This window comes from Cygnus atratus, chromosome 8 (genome assembly GCF_013377495.2).
Source record: "Cygnus atratus isolate AKBS03 ecotype Queensland, Australia chromosome 8, CAtr_DNAZoo_HiC_assembly, whole genome shotgun sequence".
Classification (NCBI taxonomy): Eukaryota; Metazoa; Chordata; class Aves; order Anseriformes; family Anatidae; genus Cygnus; species Cygnus atratus.
The window spans coordinates 22,618,445-22,641,163 of NC_066369.1; the positions used below are offsets into that span (position 1 = coordinate 22,618,445).

At 41.1% G+C, this 22,719-nt stretch overlaps 1 protein-coding gene across 1 annotated transcript in view; it reads right to left on the reverse strand.

The window, feature by feature from the left end:
- Nucleotides 1-22,719, reverse strand: part of EIF2B3 (eukaryotic translation initiation factor 2B subunit gamma) — a 96,329-nt gene that overhangs the window by 62,474 nt on the left and 11,136 nt on the right. Inside the window, exons 4-5 of the mRNA XM_035538127.2 lie at nt 14,036-14,195; nt 9,328-9,439 (exon numbers count right to left, since the gene is read on the reverse strand). Of these exons, the coding sequence (XP_035394020.1) occupies nt 9,328-9,439; nt 14,036-14,195 (272 nt within the window). The remainder of the gene's footprint in view (nt 1-9,327; nt 9,440-14,035; nt 14,196-22,719) is intronic.

The following is a 22,719-nucleotide window of genomic DNA, read 5'->3' on the forward strand; positions in this document are numbered from 1 at the left end:
TCCCAAATGGTAAGATATAGAAAAACATACCAGCAAGCATTAATTTGGCTCCACGATCCATTCCCTCAATAACCAGAGGCTACCTTTAACTACACGGACTTAACAAAGGAGTCTAAATTGTATAAATCAACGTCTCAATTAACATTTTGTTTAGGAAGAGTTACGGAAGAGAAGCAGAATGTAATCATTTGCTAGCACAGTGGCTCCAGAGGTCTGGGAGTGAGCACATGAAGAATGGAATAGAATGTGGGAAGGGTCCATTATTCTTTCAATAGCGTCTGGTGCTGCAAAATGTGTGCGCGCATACTTTCCTACTTGAAAAGCTTAAGTCTTCAGTAGCTTCTTGCTCTGGGAAAATGGCAGGCACCCAAACGCTAACACAGGCATCTCAGAAAAGGATCTACCTGAAGAACAATATTTTTCGAGTGGCCTTAGAAGTGAAAAATAGCCATAAAGAGAAGGCTCATTCTCAAGGGATTTTATTCCTTCTGTCTGACTGCTGTTCATCAGGTGCCATTCCCCGCACACATCCCCAGAACATTCTAATGCAAGAATGGAGAGAGGGCCTCTCTGAAAATAATCACACTTGCTGAAAGACCTGCCCTGCATAAATATCTCTAACAACAGTACAAACAGAAATCAGCCTTCTTACCCGATACTTCAGCTGAAATTTATGGCACTGCTGGCCGTGATTCTGTTATTACTATTCTACCTGGCGAAGGCTCAAAGTCACAGAAGTGGGAATTTCAGAGGTATTTTCAGCAACGCTGTAGCTCATTTGGGAAAAAAAAAAAACACACACCTAGTTCTGTAAATGCTGTATCAATGCAGTAGTGAACAAAGCTATATATTACACATATATGCATACATGTGTGAAAACATGTACCATAGAGATGGAACAGAGAGAAGTTCGGGACAAGCATGGCCTCTGAAATGATATTTAATGCTACAGCTTGGGAATAATAAAGCAAAGAAAAATCAAAGGGAATACTGAAAGACAGTCTCTTGAGCTCTTGCAAATATCACCAGCTGCTGGAGAATTTATATGCAGAAAAACTAGAAGTTCAGCTTTAACTTGAATTTCCCTTGCCTTCTTACTGGTTTGCTTCCAACCTTTGGAGTTTAATTAAAGTCCATCAGCCAAAATTTTTCTGTCTGAACGGCTTAAATTATTCCATTTTAAAATCTGTACGTTTTGACTGAGTAAGGTTTTTCCAAATCTTGAGCTTCCACTAATCTGAATTATGAATGCTCCTCAGCACTGTCCACTCCCCCTCCCCCCCTTTTATTTTTTAAAGGTTAAAGGAATACAAAATGATCAACCGAAGCAATACCAACACCTATTGCTGGCCAATACACAGGTATGCAGGTACACCTAAGTTATACTTCAAATGTGTAATTGTGCTAGGTATAGCGTTCTGCATTGACAACTTGCATACCAAGGTCCAATGGGCATTTTCTCTCAATTCCTACAAGGGTACTGCACATTTGGTGACTGGGGAAGGAGAAAGTCTTACAAGAAATCTCTAAGGCAACTGGCTAAGAGGTTTTACTGCTTGTAAAAGGAATCTCAATCTAATCTTCTTTAGCTGGAGAAATGGTGCAATAAATTTGTTGAAGAGAAAGGAAGGATTTAAAGCCAGAGAAAATTAGGATTTCTCAAAGCAGAACTGTAGAGGACATGGTGCCCTTAGGAATAGATCTCTGCTATTTACTCGATCTACTGGAAGAACTCCCGGGGAGCTTGTCTTAGCAAGAGAAAGGAAAGTTTGCTATGCTCTTCATTTCCTGTGTAATTCCAGAAACTGCCAGCACAATGCTGTTTGGGGAGAACCACACAACAGCTATTCAAGAGGGAATTCAGCATTGTATTCTGAATGAATGGAAACATTTTGAAAGATATATATTTGCTGCGAGTACAGTCGAATGCGAACCCAATAAGGGATCCTGGGCACACATACCTTCAACCAGCTAGTTGTATGTTCTGACTCTTTCCATTATGACTTCAACAGTATCCTTAGCAGTGCTAAACATTACAATAAATCATCCAGGTTAGAGTTCACAGTAGCCATGAAGTAAGTGTAGTAGATCAGTGTTAAAAAAATTAGGCAACTACAGTTCAATTGATACTGAGTGTAGCTAATGTTCACGGAGAGACTATCACTTTTAGGTATCCTTGCAAGTTTGGGATCTCAGCATCCACAAGGAAGAAAAGGCTCTTCGAAGTCCGGCTTTCTTAGCGTGAGCTAGATGAATAGTTCCTTACAAAATTCCCAAGGGTGTTTGCCTCCAGAACACTGCAGAAAACTTCTGCTAAGCATGACAATTTAAAGGATTAAAACCCAAGAAAACAGAAATGCAGAATGGTAGGCAAACCGTGAGAGTAAGCTTCGTTTGAGCTCAGGAATCAGGACCTCAGCCCCAAGCAGAATCAGACCTTTTAACCGAAGAGGAACAGTCACATGCCTCATTTCACCCTTACTTTGCTTTAAACTAGGCTGTTTCCTCCCCCCTGTATTCCACATTGGCTGATAAATTCCCCAACGGCGGGTGTTAACTAACTCCGCATTCCAGTCTGCTCTGCGTCATGGAGTTCCACATCCCGCTGATGAGGAACACATGGCTGACATGTGGTAGGGGAGAGCCTGACAGCACTCACACAAGCAGGGATAACTCCTCTGACCTTTGGCTTTTTTCCTCTGTGCCATCCCAACCACACAATGAGGAGTCTGTGCCCCTCTGTTGCTTACCGGTCGTTCTAGGGGTGCTGGACATAAGGTGAACCCCTAAGATTTCAACAGGCAGCTACACAATACCTCTCCAAATACACCCAATGGCTGAAAACATACGTTGAGAGCAAAACACTGATCATTCTGTGCCTTTCCCCTAACCAGACCATTCAGAGGAACTTTCACAGCGTACAGGTTACATCTAGATCAATGTGGGTAAATATGTCATAGAAACAACCAGTGATGGCTAAGTTGCCTGCCTCCTTTGTGAAATGAACTCAATGCATTGATAAAAGTTGCATGGTGGCAGCTGTATTAAAATATTGAGACATCTTTTTAAAAAATGAACGGGACATTTGACATCTTTTCAAGAGTCAAGCTTCTTTTAGACTAACAATGCGATTCAGCTTCAGTATTATCCAACCTGGTGACTCATTCAGAGCACTACACTTACCACGTCACACGTACTCTGCAGCATCCAAACAACAGTCATCTCTTCCTACTTTGAAACCTTCAAAAAGTAAAACCAAGTCATGGACTAAATGCCAACCTGAGACTACAGCATCAGACAAGGGACTAATGACAATCAATGTCAGTAAACGTGTGTTGCAATAGAAACCAAATGCTGAGCCTCAAACTTTCTGCTTTTAGTCTTATGCTTACCATAATGCTGGCAAGGATCTCGCAGTGAAATAAAATCAATTGTCAATAAATCTTTCTATAGCTAAATTTAATTGAAGTCCTTGCTAATATTTCCAGATTCATGACCTCTTACCTGTATAAGCTGTCAAGACATGGCACGACCTTTCTTTTATAAACAGGACATGAACACGTTGCACATTCTTTCCAACCTCTCACTGAATCAATAAAATAACATGGCAGAAGCAAAACACAATAAAATACAGTGGAAGAAACAGTATTAAAATAAGTAATAGCAGCTCTTTAAAATATAATGTCCAACATCTCATGGACTGCTTTGATAGTGCATTCATGTTTGTTGTACAAGCACAACATATAAAAGCACCAAATTAATGTCTTCCTTATATTTGGCTAAATCTGTCCTCTAAACAATGAATCATTTAAAAATACTCAGTTTCTGAAGTTGAAGGCTACACTCATCCCCAACATATTTACAGAAAAAGCAGAGCAAGGCTTAAATTCATAACAAAAACGCAAACTTTCTAAGAAAATGAATGCCTCTTAGGCTACAGCAGTTACTCCTAGGGAACTTAGAAATTTCTAAACAGGCAAGACCTCCAAAGGCATCTTATGAGCATCTATTCCCTACTCACGCCTCAAAAACTCACAGGCCAATATCTTTTCTGAAGCATTTAGCAAAGTCCTCTTCCGTAAAGAAATATGATTAAAGCTACACCAAGATTTTTAGAGTGTGGTTATAGTCTGAGAAGTTAGTGTATAAAAATCACACCCTCTTATTCAATAGACCTAGTTTCCCTGTTTTGATTCAGAGTCAGATCCGCTTGCTTTACTGGCTAAAATAACTTTTTACAACTTTTTAAATTCCTACTAGTACTGTGAAACTAATTCAGTTCTGGGAAGGCGAACCAGATTCTTCTCTGGCTTGTGCATCTGCAAGAGGATTATTACCTAAATCTACACACACAATTCCTGGTTTTGTGTTGGAAGAGCCAAAAATGAACCTGACTTATTTTCTGGATGCTAGTCAGAAAATTTTATTTTTATTTATGAAAAGAGCAGATCTGAAATAACTGCAAGAAAAGACCTGGACTAGCAGCAAAACCATGAAGTTCTACACATCATTTTCAAAAAGCCACGTTTCAGATAAAAGAAACATCCAACATCTTTCCACAATATTCCTCAAAAAATCACTTGAATACAAAGAAAACTTAGTGACAAAAGTTTGCTAATACTAAAACTATCATTGTTCCCCAGATGGGAGCAACACAAAGCTAACATATCTATCTATCTATCTATATATATGTATTAATCCTCTAGACAGCTGAGCCCAGCTAGAAGTTATTGCTCCCTGGTCTGTCCTGAGCTGCTCCTCAGGGTTCCCCCTACCAAGCCGGGTTATCAAACCCCTCCTTTCCGATCTGCCAGTGGTTTTGCTTGGGGAACCACTCACTAAAGCACAAGGAAAAATGAACCAAGTTATGAAAGTCTTGCTGTTTATCTACGAGAAGTAATCCAACTCATTTTGACACATGTGACTGACAAAGTACTCAGCCATACATCCAGCTGGGGGCAAGGTGGAGGGGGTAACCCTAAAAGAGGACATCTTGCCCATGATCTAGTGCAGGATGCTTTACCCACTGGAGCATCTGCCTGTATGTGTGTCATCCCCATCCTTCCCCACGGACCTCTATTTTATAAGAAAAAACCAATGAGCCACCATAGGAGTAGCAGAGTACTTCAGAGATGCCAATTTCCCAGGGAGAGCAGTGGCAGAGAACAGAAAAGCTAAGGAAGCTGCAGTGTTTGTATACGATCCACTTATTTAAGACAAATTATCAGCAGAAAAAAAGGCAATATCCCAAGGCAACAGAAAGGAAATCAAGTGTATCAAAGCTGTTTCTGAACTCCCATTACCTACCCGCTTGGCAATGCGGACTTTCAAAATTACACTACACCAGTCATTTTTATTCTCATGATGCAAGGGGAAAGGAAAGAAAAGACTCCCCCGTCTTAGCCTCTCTCCTCCTCTTTTTATTAAAACATCTTAAAAACAGATCTGCATTGTTTCTGTAAGGTTACTAGTGTTAGTACTACATATATTTATAGATGAGGTATTCCTTTCTGTCTGAAGCACATGAGGTAATAAGTAGCTGGAATTGTCATGGTGATTTATTAACATATTCTCTGGGAGAAGCCCTGCACCTGCGTCTGTGCAGATGGAACACCCACGAAGACTGAACTCACCCTTACACAGCCCACAATATCTTGAAAGGAAATCCTCCAAATTTAGACCTGCTCCAACAGGTGTCTTTTACTGTCTCACTTTGCATGACCATAAATATCTGAGGTGGAGCAAAAAGTTCCCCGTCCATTGTAATTGTGCTTTGAAAACAAATACCTTTGCCCCATCTCTCTCTGAAAACAAAAAAAGGCAGCTATGGAATTCTCATCATTTCCTCACTCCTTCATGCTGCCAAGCCCTAAGTCAGAGAGATGTCACTGGCAAAACCAGGCTCCAGGGATGAGCACAGATTTATTTTTTTCCTCTTCAAAGAGCACTAAACTGGCTCTGAAACTTCCCCAAACTGTATTTCTTTCATTCTAGTATCTCATCTTGCAGCTATTTGCCAGAGTGAATGACATGCACAGGCTGTTCATGGCTTTTTATAAGCTCTCATTACCCAAACAGGGAACCATTTCCTTGAAAATCCTTTCCCCAGCAGCATTAGTCTCTATAGGCACTACCAATAAATTCATTTCCCAGCCCATCCTGATGGGCACCAAAATATAACTGAACGGATGTATCTGATCCTGTTTTGCGCTTGTTTACTCCAGGGAGTATGCTACCTGTGTGACTTGTCACCAGCGTGATTAACAGCACAGAAAGGAAAACAAAACAAAACAAAACAAACAACAAAAAGCTTTTGACAGATTTGCTCTGGTAATCAAAGGAGAAAAATCAAGACTCCTTGTTGTGGTGTATCAAGGAGAGGTATTTCTCAAAACCAACGCAGCTACCCACAAGTCACAAAAAACAACAACAAAAAACCACCCACAAACAAATCAAAGCAACAAGTCCTGAAAAGAAATTCCAACCAAGCTGAGAAAAAGAGCTGCGTACACCATGAACTTAGAAATCCTATTAAAATGTTTCTTTCTGTAACACTTTTCATTATTACAAAAATACTTGAGTCAAGAGCAAACAAACATTTAATACTCAACAGGTACTCAGGAGAATGTGTATTTTCCCCTGTCCCTCCCCACCAGCTGCTCTTTTATGGCAGGAAAGCGAAGAGTGTGAAATCCAATGATAGGAAAAAGGCAAAGGTCAGGAAAAAGGTTTTTCTTCAAGGAGTTAAATTTGCATTCTACAGCTTTGGATGTTTTGTCAACAGAACTTCCCTCCTGAGAGAAGGGGAAGCCAAAGGTTCTTTGAACCATTTCTATACGGGATCTAGATTTTTTACCAGTAACATGATTCTTAGCTCTAACGAAAAGCTCATCTTCCCTCTTCTCATTCTCTCCACCACTCCCTCCCTGTCCCCACTTCCACCCCCTCCTTAAAAGGCAGGAGGGGTTGGGGAAAAAAAAAAAGAAAATGAAAAGGATCTGAAAAGCAAACCAAGCACTGAAAGAGTTCTAGAGTTCATGTAACAAGACCACCATAACCCTTCAAAGGGACCATTAAAAGCAAAACAAACAAAAGCAACACCCTCAAGTTGTCTATTGTATTTTGCAGAGGAACAAATGAGTGTACTGGAAATTCTCCCATCTTGCCACAACGCCTGCTATTTCATTAAAACAAAGTCCAGAGATCAAGAAACAGCCAACATGGTAGCTGAAAGTCAGTCACTTCAAGTGATCCACGAAGAAAAACGAGATTGGGCTTGCTCCTTTTTTTCTTGCTTTACTATGATGTATAAAAAAAGACTTCAAAGATAGTTTTAAGCATTGCTTTTGTTTCTCACATGAGAAAGTCGGGGCTTGAGCAGGTCTAGACAACGCGGTGGTTAGAATTTCATCAGCTGCCAACACTTTGTCTTCCTAGAGCTCCCACAGTTGTTGCTACCCTGGAATTGCCTCATATGAAAATATTTGACAATTTCCATATAGTATGTTTCTTCCCTCAGAGCTTCTCCAAGATGGCAGCTGTAAAACAGAGCACGCACCAGCGTCCACAGCAGGCAGCTTCGGAGAACAGCAACATCAGAGGCTCGCCCAAGCAGATACTGGCCCAAAGCTTCAGCCTGATACTTCGAACTGCCAGGCTGTTTGAGGTGTTATCCTTTGAATCTCAAAACAAAATTATGGTCTTGGCTACTTGTATACTCCACCTGAGAATATTTACAGCACATGACTATATTTGAAAATGTCTTTTTTTTTTTTTTTTTAAATAAACAAACTTACCAGATCTTCTCTCTTTGTGCTCCTAGACTGTTATCTGCAGGCTTCACTTGGAAGGTAGTTAACGCTTTGTATTTACATATGCACAGCTATCAAAGCTAAGACAGACACACACAGATTTTGCCCCATCTGTGTATTACCAACACTACATTTACCAGTTCCCGAACAGCTACATTCAGGAAGGTCTGCTGAAGACAACGTAACTGAACAGGTGTTCCTGAAGGCAAAGTTTGGCCTGCAGGATAAAGCCTGATTAATTTAGCTATAGGGTAACAGGAATGAGAAACCTCTGGTTAGATGAACCTGTAAAATCAGAGGTCAAATAAGCTCACATATGTTACAGCAATTTCTAAGTTGTTAGATCGGAGCTCCCCGCTACTGCTAGGAGCGAGCCGTAAAGACAAGCCCATCACTAACAGTAGATAAAATATTCCTCCTTAGCTCAAAATAGACATATTAGCCTTTGTTCGCTCAAAACCACAGAATGCAACAGTGCTGTACTTCCCATATTATGCTGGTAAGTGCTGCATATGGACAGAACGCATGCCTGCAGCTCAGTCCCTGCCATAACCAAGAAAAAAATAAAATAAAGAAAGGAGAGACAGTGGCGACACCCTGGGACAGGCTCTTTCCATCACAGCAGTTAACATGGCTCGCTTTTGGCCACCATCATTTAGGGCAATCCTTCAACTTTGGCAGAGGACGAGTCATCTTTCCGCAGACATACAGCACCTCCCTCGCATCTGGTAGCAGGATGTTCGAGGAAAGATTACAACTAGCAGAGGATTGTTAAAGCTCAGATATTTCACATGGCCTACAGCATACAGCAGAGGCATTTTCACAGAGGGATTATCTGGGAGCAGACCCCAGATGTCCTCATCCTTGACTTACAGGGTCCACATGGATGAATTCCCCAGCTCTCAGATGGCTGCCCCGCAGGTGTCTAACCTCACAGGGGTGAAAGCCTGACTGTCAGCCTGGGACAGACTACAAAGGCTGGTCTCTGAAGGAGCCAGCAGAGTTTCCACAGAGGATGTCAGACAATATGCATCTTAGAAAACTAAAGTCACTTTACAGAAAATCACACACAACAACAAACCATCCTTCATTCTTCTACTAACGGATATGAATTATGCTGCACAGAAAGCTCAGCTATGTCTGGCATATTTAATATATTCATCCAAATCCTCAGTGCAATTTAATGGTGGATATAACAAAGTTTTTCTAATTAATATTTTTGGGCCAGGAAACACAGCTGAGGTTTTGTGCCTTATATGCATGAATAGTGTATGAAATCCTAAGAGCCTTTCTCAGATACAGCGAGATTAAAGTCTAATTTATGGACCTAGACCTACCACTTCTGAATATCTGAATCTAAGTTGTATCTGAACTATACTGACACTGGCTTCATTTCATGGAGAGTTACCTTTTCACCCATTCATTCTCCTTCATGTCTTTAACCATCACTCCTACTCCACCATTATTTCCCCCCCATTCCAAGTTCAGTTTCTATTACAGGGACTCATAAGCTTACTTCTGAAGGATGGATCTTTTAATGACAAGTTCTTCATCCAGGTCAGCTTCATTAGCCATGAAGAGCAATCTTTTTCCTGTATCATCCACTCCAATGAAGTCACGCTGCTCCACTGAAGTTAAAAATAAAAAATAAAATAAAATTATATAACCCTGTCTTGATGTATGCTGGGAAGACAAATGGGACCACCACCAAGCCCTGAAATATAAAATACCAGGTTTCAGACTGACCCTGTAAATCAATGAATTTGCAATAAAGCTGAAAAAAAATCCACAATGTTTATTTTTTATATTTTTTTTACATAATATATATTGACTGCTTTTCAGTCGGGGTAGCTGATACACATGTATCATGACATTTGAAACACTGTCCCTGCAGTTTTTTGCATCCTTTGTATGAAGGTGCCAACTACAGGTCCCAGCATGTAGCAGTCCATCCTGAGCCATGCTAAGAGTGCTTTCCTTCCCTCTCTCTCCCTCAACTGCAAGCAGAGAGCTCTTCAAAATCCAACTGCTTCTGCCTCATCGTAAATCACTCCACATTGGAATCAGGTGGTCTGGAGAGTTAAGAGAGTTAAGACATAACTACTTTGCAACTGATCTCCCATTTCAGACAAATACAGATAGCAATAGAAATATTACATCACACACAAACATAAAGGTATAGATTCTGAGACTTCTACCACTGATGCTTCTGGGTGGGTTAACTTCTTTCAAGTATCTGTTCATAAAACTGCCAAGCAAGTGAATACTTAATAGTCCCATATATCATTATGGCAACTCCCATCTGTTGCAATCAGTGACAGCACATCAACAGTGACTTTGGTCTACTGAAATATAAATCATATATTTTTGAACAGGTTTTTACACCTTCTGAATATAGCGGTGGCAGCTTACTCTCACTTAGTATGTAACAACTCCGGTGGCACCCATACACTGCTTTTTACACGAACACAGGTTGTGCAAGAATGCCAAGCTGCAGTTTTAACAAACAAAAAAAACCCTTTTCTCCCACTAAATACTGTTATTTTGGGCCAAACTTGCAGATATAAAATCTCCTATATTCTAAGCCTTTAACCACGTAGAAGTAACAGCATGTTCAACAAGCAGTTAATTCTTTAAGATCTTTTCACAGCCAAACTGCATTTTTAACCCCATTTTCCCCACTTCAGCCCTGTCCCTTGTTTTCTTCATATTTATTCCTTCAGAGTTACCATAGCAATAGCCACTATCAAAATAAAGTCAAATCTACACAGCTGTTCAAAGCTCTCCTACTGGCAGGCTTTGATCCAAGTGATCAGGCAAACCCTCTTCTCAGAAATTAATCATACGGCAAAGAAATACAAAAATAGGCCTGAACATGTAAGGCTGACAAATCAAGTACCATCAGGATAAAGCTCACTTTGCTAGAGAGCAGATGCCAGGTGAGGGGAAGTTTTCCCCTGCATTGGCAATAAGTAGCTTTATTATTGCAATTTAAAAAAGACAAAAATTATGATTAAAATCAATTAGCCAGAGACACAAATCGCACTGGCATTATTCTGTGAGGAAAGACAAATGGAAGAATGAACACAACTAGTTTTCTAAATCTCTGTGAGTAAAGTATGAGAAAAGTGTTAAACCTGCAGTGATGTTAACTAGAAAAATGGTTTAACATATGAAAATGGAATACAGGATGCATTTTGCCTCCTCATAATAGATAAATAAGGATTTGACACAGCTATTGTAATTTATTAATTACCCCAGCAATTACATCCCATCAGTTCTGAGAGCTTTGATGACCTAAAGAAATCACATCGCAAGAGAATGGGAGTTGAGCAACTCACTAGGGAGAAGAAATAATTTTAAGTCAGATTTTCTAAAATGCTTTTTAATCAAGCATAATTAATTGACACTTGGGAAAAAGACACCTTTGTTAAAGATTCAGTATCCCCACCCTTTCAATTAAGGGGAGAGAATTCACACGATGCAGCCTGCGAGACCACCAAGAGGTCTTCTGGCAAACACAGGGCATACCAGTGATGACATGCCTGCTGCTTTCAAGACAAGAAAAACAAGCAGAAGAGTCACCATCCCCATCTTTTCTGCTTTTCTTTATACACAGAAAGGTTCAAACACTCTTTCTCACCCCAATCCCTTGCGCATCACCTTTAAGCACATGGCTCCATTTCGGGTGCCTGAATTCCTGACACGCTTTCTTTATTTGGGTTAGTACCATTCACCAGCTCTCTACTGTATTTTTTTTTATTGCCATGCCTCTTACGAATCAATTTAAAAAGCCAACGAGACGATTATCACCAACAGTTGATCCTCTAAGTACAGAAGCCAATGAACTTCACCTGTAACTTGCAACTGAGTTATGTCAAGCATTTCAGAAAATCATCAGTTCGAATCCGTGGCTGATTAATACTGCAATTCACGCTAATTTAAAAACTGCTCCTTATATCACAGTTCTGGAATGCTTAATAATCTAAACGCAATGACTTTACATCAGACACTATGAGCCATGGGAGGTAAGTCGTGCTGTTCCTTCTCAAAAACTAATGAAATTGTAGGAAAAAAGACAGACAACAAATAAAGCCCCAGATATATTTAGTGGCTTGTCAGGACTAAGGATCCACTTCCTAATAATAACGCTTCCAACAGTACAGTGCAAGTACGTACAGAACCATGTACGTGCCACGAATTAGAGAAGGAGCCAATAGTGCCACCTACTATGAAAAGCTGCCTGACACGCTCCTTGTTAACATCTTGTCTTCAGTTGCTCGTAAGCTTTCTCAAATTTTAACTGGTACGAAATTTCTAATGCTAGGTGCCTGCCTTAAGAGCAACATTGGGAAAACTTCAGAGAAAACAGCTCAGCTGCTTCTAAGGCTAAAGAAAAAAAGTGGCTAGCCTAAGCCTAAACAGTTAGGTGGCCCTTCCCTTGAAAAGCTCTGGTATTCCAGTTCTTTGGAGAAGAAACATGGCATTCAGTAAGGGCTGCTGAGTTGTGTCTCAAGAGCGTACTTTTTACTATCTCGCCCCACTACAAATCTTAGAAAAACTGCAGCTTCACATAATTGTTCAAGACTTCTATTTTTGCTGCAAAAAGTTTGGCAGGTTTTATTCTTAAGGAAAGGTTGTTTTGATGGCTCAGCTCCTAGAACTGACCAAACAGCAGGTGACATCTAAGGTCTTCTGTATCATCAAGAGGTACAAGCAAGGCACACCAGCCACGATGCTCCACAGCCATGCTGTCACGACTGATCCCGGAAGAAGAGCTTGACTGTTGTGGTTTTGCAACTATTTTTTTTTTTAAATATTTAAAAGTAAAAGCTCTCAAGGGTGCATAGCTCTCAAGCTCTCAAGAAAAGCATCAAACTGAGGACTCTGCAAGTCGGGCTGGAAGGGGGAGAAAGGAGTTCTGAAAACTGGTGGAAATAGGGTTCTTTCGCTGTTTTTGAAAGAACACTGGACCACAGAAAAAGGATTTGCTCCCAAGCAAATTAAGAATGCATGCACAACCTGGTGTGTTTACACACTTGCTAAGTCTTCAAAGGATCTTGTTTGTCCACGTGTACCTCACTGCCCCCACCGTATGTGTTCAGAGCTTATGTTCTACGCTATGATGTTTAACCATAGATCTATCCATCTCTAACTTCTGAATGCTCATCTTTGTGGCTATAGTAATGCTCTTGACAATGCTTTATGTGCCATTATCGCTTGAATTGCCTTTTCAAAAACAGGGAGGTTTAGAGCTGTACAAAAGTCTAAGTGCAAAATGCTTTCGGTCCTGTTATCCTTATTCTTTGCTCCAGAAAATCTTTGTCTAAGCAGCTTTCTTTTAAAAACACATTTCCTCCACTTTCAGACGCACACGTAGTCCAACTGTTGGCTTGCGTTTCACTCCTCTCAAACAGTTTGAAGCTATGCTTTCTTATTCGTATTACTGTAATGCCTCTGAGCTTTATTCATGGACCAGGACCCACTACGCTGGCAGTAATCAAGCCTCAGCAATTTAACAGATACCATTAAAATAAAATGAGAGGCATGGTATGGGAGCAACTGTATGGTGTTTAGTACTTTTAGCATAGAAGTAAAATGGGGATAATAGCTCTGCCCTGCCTTACAGCAGTGTTGTGAGAATAGATCCATTAAAGATCACAAAGCACTAAGATATTATAGTAAGAAGGACAAGATAAGCATCTAACCAAATCCTTGAAATCAGTGGGAGTTTTGCCTACTGAAAGGCTCCTGGATGTGATCTCAGAAGGATAATTCAGTACACAGCACAAGAGGGAAGAATTTCTAGAAGTATTTGCTATCCATCTAAATCTGGTCCGACAGCCAACTGTAAAATTCCCAGCTACAATCTGACTGACGCTGAGTGCCCTTGAAAAAAACTAGCGGTTTTAATGTTCATATGTAACAAAAATTTAGGGACTGATCCAAAACTCACTGCAGTTACCTGGAGCTTTTCCCTTAACTCTTGTGAGCTTTGGATGGGAGCCTGCCCGATTACACGAGTCTAATACTTAATTCTGAACTGGAAAAAAGCAAGTCACACCCCCACCAGGGAATCTGAGGAAAAACAGAGTATCTGTACCTTTTTCTTTCTTTCACTTTCTGATTAATAATTATACATATATGATATGTATATACATATCACATGATAGTGGTTTCACTAATGTTTATAAATAAATAAATAAATATTCCCATCTACATACCTGGCTTTTTTTTCCCTTTCTGTCCTGGTACCACTTCTGCAGGTTCATGAGTTTTCTTCATCAACATGGACAGAGTAGCATCATGTGTCCGGAAGAGATCCACAACTTTATATAAATCAACATCTGTGATCAGATCGCAGCTCAATACTAAAACATCAGTCTGTCAAAGAAAAAAAATAATAAACCCTTCAGAAATACAAATGACCACATATGGATTAACATTTGATGACTTAGCAATAAATATACCCATAACTTCTTTTTTATTTTTATTTTTTTAAAAACTTAGGGTCTGCCATACTCTGCCAGAAATAGTTACTGGCTTTTACCAGTTCACATTTCTTGAGTCCTGCTGTTACTGAATTAGTTATTTGATTAATGCTTATTCAGCTCTGGGTCATAAAGAATATGTGATCATCTAAATTGCCATCATCTGCTCCTAATGGAAGGAACTGGGACACAGAAGCCATGGCTTTCAAGACTGCCATGAAACTCTACAGTATTTACGATAGCTACTTTTAGTTATATAATGAGGTAGAAAAGAAATCCTTCTGAAGAAATCTTTTTAGCTGACTTTGCATCTGACTACAAATCACTGGAAAAGATATTTAAACTATGTTATTTTATCAGGGAAAAAAAAAAATCAAGGACTATGAAGGATGTGATTTACTCAGTAATTGCGCAACGATGGTGGGCTCAGTTTAGAAATACATTTCCTAAAACCAGCAATACCCCATATTAAAAAAAAAAAAAAAAAAGAAAGAGGAAGTTAGGTTCTATTTAATAACAGGCTTTTATTTAATTTTGATCTCACAGGATTCCAAAGTGCCTTACAAAGTAAATAAGGAAACTGCCGCACGTATCACAGAAATGTGGTCACATAGCGAGTGAGACATATCAGCTTCATTAACCATACACACTACCAATACAGTCTGGCTAAAAACTCTCACTTTGAAACAATTTTCTGCATTTCCTGTGGGTTGTGGAGTGTACTGCCAAGAATCTACTAGTTTGCTAATTATCTTCATTTAAATTAATCCTAACATAATATCTCAGCTGCACGGCCTACAAATAACTAGCAAGTTTCAGCTGTATTTTTGTTAATAATCGGCCTTCTAGATATGTCTCCAGAAGACTGTTTCTTTCTTGACATTTAACATTTTCACATTCTGTGCTACCATTCACTATGGTAAGCCTCCTTGCAAAGGAGAACATGGCTTCCTAGTTTTGTCTTTTTTTAAGACATTATTTAACAAGAAGGGCGTTAGAAAAGACTTGGTAAAATCTGAGTTGCTTTTCTCGGGGAGGATCAAGAAATCTACTTTTACTTTGAAAGCCATCTCGGTTGAAAAAGGAATAGCTCAGCACTGACCTTTTATTACAAAAAAGGTTCACTTTACAGATTTTAATCAAATATCAGGAGATTCCACAATGCAGGTAAAAATAACTGAGGCGTGGTATTCACTGTATTTGTCAGGTTCCGCTACAAATGCTAGGCACTTTCACGTGTTTACCAATAAGTCCTTGGAATTCACCATGTCACAAACTATTTAAACTGTTGATCTGGCATGCTGCACAAAAGGTCAAGCTCTTCCGTTTTCATCTGATTTCTCCCCACTTTACTGAGAAACACCTGGTTGCTTTACTGGAAGGAACAATGTGCGGGTTAAGATATTTTACACGTCCAAAACCTACGTTGCATCTCCCCTTTTAACATATTTTCAAGATGTGTATTTTATATTATGGTTTTGCCCAGGAGAAGTGCTTTAATTAACACTTCTCTAAAACAAACAACATGTGCACATTGGGAAAAAAAAACAACAAACCACTAATGCAAGCTGCCTCGCACTCTGGAACAGATCTGCACTGACATTCCAGTGTGTACAAAGAAAGGAAGAAAAAAAATCAACTTGGTATGGAAGTAAATCTTCCATTTCAAAACCGTACAGTGAAGAAATACATATTAAATACCCTGAAAAAGCCTGCAGATTGTTCAGGTATTTCAATTTTACACGAGCACCAATGAGTTAAAGTACTTGCAGAAAAAGCCAAGATGTATCCAGGACCCATATAAAGAGACCTATACTTTTCAAACTCAGTTTGTAGAAGGAATAGATCTCTGACTTTGCATCTAAATGCATTCACTCTAATGGTGAAAACAGCAATAATACTAAAAGAGACAGACACACCGATGGACTTATCTTAAGGAGCCATTAGCTGGACTTGTAAAACAAACCTTGTAATTATTTCACGTGTTACTAAATGCTCGAATCTGTCACTACAGCAAAATCCCAACAAGCCTTTCATAGCCGTGAACAGGCTCCTGGTTTTTTTCTCCTCGCTATAGGACAAGCTTTTTGCAAAAACTGAATGCAAGCCCCCTGAGGAGCATACGGGAACAGAACCACCAAATGTCTGGTTGCCATCTGTTCTACCCATTTACTCTCCCAATATGTAAATAAACGTCAGTGAGCGCAGGGACCAGTGAAACACACAGTTGCTCTGTAAAGCCCACATTTCTGCCTCTCCTCCTGATGAGCAGAGCAGTGGCCTCAGAAGCACGCTGAGAATACACCATGAAAGGCTCTTTTGGGACTTGACAGCCTCCCCTTTGAAACACCACCACCCTCATAAATAAAGCCCTCACTGTCTAATGGATGCACTTTTTTTTCCAGTGTACAACTCCTGAACGAATAAACTAATGGCTGAATGAAAAAATAAACCATCCTAGAACCCAAGCAGGAGCGTGTGTTTTTCTTTACTTTTTTAGGGCGGGCGTAGAAGAAAGAAAATAAATGGTAGAACTTGTGGGTTTTTAAAAGTATATACTTCTATACATACCATATAAATACAGGGCACCTTCCCAAGGAGCCACCGATACAAAGACGTAGGCACTTACTGCATGCACTCCTGTGCTAACAAGGGATATGTGAACATACTTGACTTCATGAATTATGCAAACACCTAAGTACACACACACACACGCACACCTCTTAATGAAATACATGTAACAATGATTACATCAACCCCAAACTATTATACAAACACACGATAAGAATCAACATGAAGTGATTAAAAAACCCAGCAAGTCCACACCCCGAGCAGAACCACTGCAAAGGAAGAAAAACGCACGCACACATCTTTGCAAACAGCACGCTCAGCGCTCGCTCCAGCTGGGGGGAGGACGAGGCAGGGGTCCTAAGTCAAGGAGGACAATCTAACGGATGGGGCACGAAACAAATGCTTGAAATTTCTGCCATTTTCCAGCTCTGTTGAGGTCGATAGGTGCTATTTTGTTTGCCGCTTCCATGGCACAGGGGAGCCCTCGTCACAGAGCAGGGCTCTTCCGCAGTAGCTGCCACGCAGAGCACGTGGAAATACCAGGCAAGTGTAACAGGAGAGAAGAGCAAATGACTGTGGGCTGGGGAACGCAAGGAAATGCTGCAACACTACTCAGGGCTAGGGACAGCAGCTCTAGCACGCTGGCATCACGCTTTTTGTGGGCATCACGAAAGCCACAGAAAATAGGAGGAGAATGTGATGCTGTCCTGGGAAGTCACCCTGGCCTCAGTAACCCCGCTGAACCTCAGATTTGCGATTTACGCATTCAGTTCGAAATTCAGACTCAGCTTCTAATCGATGTAGAGAAATGAGCTACTGCGGAGGTGAGTTCATCCCACCCACGGTGTGAGTTCTGCAGAGGCGCTTCACCGCCCCTGTTGACCGCTGTGGGAGCCCTGGGCTTTCAGCTGGGCCTCTGCTGAACACCCACTGCTCGGCCCAGTAAGGAATCACTCCAAGCTCCAGGTCTCAGCTCTGCCTCTCTGGGTAACAGCACTGCACCGTCAGACACGTGCTCCAGAACTGCGAGGTGAGATAACTTGCATGCCCAGCCTGGCTACATGCAACGCTAACATAAAACATCAAGAGACTCGTATATAAAACAGAAAAGCTGCACAGAGAAAGAACTCAAACCCAACATGTCAACAATTACACTAAGCCCAGCACAATATGGAACATCTAAAAACAAAAACAAAACCAAAAAGCAGAATGTTTCAAGAGCTCAGTTCAAGACAACCGATTTAAAAATAGAAAACATGTTTTCAATGGAACTAATTCATACCATAGATCAAAAGATGGATGCAATTATATGGTGTAATATACCAGCATAAATAAAAAGCCTTGGACTTTCTCACACCCTGCGTACAAAGGCAACGCTAAAAACTCTTTTATATTCAGCAAAGACTGCTAGATCCCTTCTGTTCAAACAGGAGATATCAAGGTTACCACAGATAGCTGGCAGCAAATGCTGACTTTTTAATGGTATTCACTATGCCTTTTCTGTCAAGTACAGACAAGGGCAGGACCTTGTAGCCTAAACTGCTGAGGGCCTCAAAAACTGCAGACTAGAAAAATGAGAAAACATGTGTTGCAAGGAAATCTCTAATTTGAACAAAATCAGCCTCAAGAGTTAGAGGAAAACAAATGTCAGATTGCATTATAAACAGAAGAGAGGCAAAGTAACCACGAGCAGTAGAACCAGCTTCTAACAGACCCCAAGACAGACAAAACATTGAAGTGAAATGCTCAAAGTTTCCTATGGCGCAGTATTACAGCTGAGGCTTTGACAGGAAAAGGAGAAAATCAAGAGATTAGATAGACTTTGTCCCTGTGCTCAGCCTAAGTTAACACATGCACAAACAGAGAGCTTTGCATCACTTCCTGTGGCGCTCACCATACAACAAGGGGGAGAGGAACAAGTTATAATTACTGCTGGAATTAAGACTGAGAGTTTTAAACACAATAGCCTGGAACTTCACCCATATGTTGCATTAACAGCGGGGTTTGTGCATAACACTTTTATTATTCTAAAGAGAGAAAGGGGAAGAACAGTCTGGCTGCGGGCAAACATTCTGCTTGCTTGCTCGCATGCTCCAGGCGAAGCCAGAGGTACCTCCCAGCAATCGCATTACTCACCACTCTTCAGATCAGAAAAACTTACATCCAAGGCTTTAGAGAACCCCTTTTTATCTCAGCTTCCATGAAGAGTCCTCCAATTTCCACACCTGTGACCTCTTTGAAGCTCTGTTGCTGTTGTTGTAACTGGAGCAGGGAACCTCTTTTTTTTTTTTTTTTTTTTTTTTTGATGTCTGGAGGATCTTGTTAACCACCAACTCAAATGACCGCCTTTGGCTGGGAATTCCCACTCTGCTTTTGTAATGGCCTTGATAGCAAGATTCAGAAGAAAAGCATGATTTAGTGCTTTGTTAGCACACACGAAGCATTTACCTGCTGTGCGTTTACCCTGCAAGAGCAAGCTTGCTGTAGGCTAGCACCTTCATAACCCTAAGGATCTAGGGCAGGGGAAGCACAGTGTCTTTCAGTCGGAAATCCAGCAGCAAGCAAAAGATGGAAAGATTTGTTATTATTTTTTAAAGAAAGTAGTAAAGTGAAAGAGACTTAAAACACAAAAACAAAAAACCCCAACCAACCAACAAAAAAAAACACAACATAAACCAACCAACAGAAAAGTCTAATACAGGAGCCAAGGGAGCCTCTTCTAGTTTCTTGGATGGCCCCGAATTCATCAGGTGAGGATACCTAAAGGCAATGTGAATGCCTTCACACACACAACCTGTCAGCATCACTGTTTATCTTCCCAAAGAAAGCTGGAAGAAAGATGCCAGGAGCTGGGGAGGAGACTTCACCCCAGTCCTATCACACGGCTCATCCAGTGCATTGTATCTGATGGGATCCTACAACAAAAACACCATTTTAGGTTATCTCTCTATCTCAAGAGCTACCATCCAAAATCAATATTTTTTTAATTTACATATATATAAGCTAGGAACAGGAAAGATATTCAAGCCCTGAAGGCATCCTGTCTCCTCCCAGGAGGAAGTCTCCTTACCTATTGCTGAAACTGACATGTGGGGTGGAAGAGGGTAATTTACAGTTATCAGCAACTAAAAGCACAAGTTAAGCTCATGAACTCGTGTTCATCTCTAATTAAGAATGTTTTCAAAGCAGGCCTTTGCTATTGGGACACTTGGCGAACAGCAAACCTTCTGTTCTAGGCATAAGCTTTGCAATCCATCTTCCCTTCTGGTTCCAACTACTGCAACTTTTTGCTGTTCACACAGAACTCCGAAAATCATTTTTCCAGCTTCTTCCTGCAGCCACACCATCCTTGTCAACAGCCGCCCCTTTTCTGTCACATCAAGCACGATTTGTTTGCATGCTTTTAAACTGCCTCTCCTTCACCCCTCTTCATTTACCAGATCTTCTGCCTTAGAACAACGGAGGATGCCAGCTCTATCACCTACCTGTGTTTTCCAGAAGAGGTAGGTTTATGCTCTTCCAGGCTAACCTTTATACCTTTTACACCTTTGCATTCACCTGCAAGCTACCACAGCATGTCATTAAGATCTTTGTGTCTGCTACCACTACACCTACAGAAATCTGACAACCGCCAGGCAATCAGTATGCTGCGACACCAGACTTCACACACTGGCACACAAACTCCTCTTTCTTTACTCTCCTTCATTTGTCTGAGGCCAAGCATCACCTCCTGTGTTTATGCCCAAATTCTAAGCATGCCACAGAAGAGACTGGTTTCTGCCACCAAAAGCGAGGCATCCAGAATATGTGCACTGCCACTCACAAGAACCACGTGTGCTAAAGCTCAGGGAAGCATCCCATACCCCAGGCTCTCCAGTTCACAGAGGGTGAGCCTTGCAAGCCGGATTCTCTCCTGGCTCAACGTATCACACGAACAGATCCCTTCTTCACAGGCAGGAGAACTCCAGAAACGAACGGCGCTCTCCTCGTCACTCCTGTTCCTGGAAGGAAGGTTTCCAGGACTACCTGGACGGCAGCACTGTCAGACCCGCTGCACGGCTGCTCTTGGACTCTGCCTCCCACGAACAGCAAGGAGAACGCCGCAGCCGGGCTCCAAGCTCAACAGCAGCGGCGCAGCAGGCTTGCTGCCAAAGCTCAGAGCTCAAGCCCAGGCTTAACACTTAATGCAAGCAGAGCCTTAGGCAGTCAGGTGCTGTAGTCATACAAACAATAATAATAAAAAGTAGTCCTAATGGAGCTCAACTGGCTCAACTTATTGAAGAGAAAGACAGCCTTTGCCCACAGCCCGCAGTTACCCAAGCGGCAGAAGATCCCAGCACCACAACAAAAAGCAGGCACGACTGGTTCGAGGGCTCGAAAGCAGCGTCCAACTCGGAACTAAAAGGCAAGGTGTTTTAAGAGTGACAATAAATACCATCTGGAGTAAGTTACCAAGGAGTGTAATAGACTCTTCAGCAACAAGAACGTGCGGATGAAGACTTGCTATCTTTCAGAAACACACTAAGTCATCCACACGGTTTGGGGCTAACAGCCCTACTTATGGTGTGCAAAGTCCTTTATAGACTAGGGGATCAAAACAGATCCTTGCAGTCTCAAAACCAGATTACACATGAAAACCAAGACGTATGCAGCACATGTCCTCAGGAATCATTCTGCCATCCCATGGCTAGTATCAGCATGATCTTAAAAATGGTGTGAAACGCTCTTTCCAAGGTCAAGCCAAGTCATTACACAACGCTCAGCGTCAAGTCTGCTCTAACAGAAAACCCAAATGCTAATCTGCTTCGCAAAACACAGGCTCAGCAGAACCAGCCCCTTTGAAACACAGCTCAATGGCACTGTCACTCCTTCTAGCCTGCACGGAACTGAATGTCCACATGCAGCGAAACCCTTTTAGCTTTGTTGAAATGCTTTCTTTTTTCCCCCGTAAAAACTAGTCACACAATGTTACGTAAAAATGCTGTTTCGAATCCTAGATTTCTATATAACCTCCTACCCAATACTATTTTCTCCTCTAGCACCTCTGCAATTATGGGTCTGCAGCACCTGGTGTGAGAAACACATTATGAAAACTTGAAAATCTCCACTGCTAGCATCCAGAATTTTAACCAACTTCCCAAAGGAGCTAACAGAAGTTCTATTACAGAAGAATGCCTAAACTTGCTTCAAGAAACTCTGAATACACAACTGTTATTCCCTTCTCAGAGAAGAAAAAAGGGGAAAAAAAAAAAAAAAGAAAACCTACTTAACTTACATGGGTTTCCCAGTTAACATAACGTGACAAAAATGCAAAATCAGGTTCTAGGCATCCTACAAGTCCACCAGTCTTCACCATCGCTTTCAACCAAGTAAACAGTGCTGAGCATTTTTTTTCTGCCAAAGCGACAGCCTCTGGGGCAGGAGGTACTGCTACTGTGATCAAGATTAAACTACTGTACTGGGCTGCAAAAACAGACACAGGAAAAAGCCCTCTAACTGTGACTCCAGGGGTTGACATTTGGCATCTCTTCCTTCCCACACTTGCCAATAACTGGAACTATGCACTTGGGTTAACACGTGAAATTGTGTTTGATCTAAACCGTTCCATTTTGTCTTCCGAGGGATGAATACTCACTAACGAATGTCACCTTCAACAGAGGAACTGTGACAGCTATACGGCCCACAGCTGCCATGAAAAGCTCCATGCTTTTATGAGGGAAGGGCTGTTAAGATCCAAGACCTACCCAGGATGATTCCACACACGTAGAAATCATCCAGGCTCAAAATAAAGGAAAAAGGCTACAGACAACAAGGAAGGAATGACATTCCAGAAAAATGTGTAAATT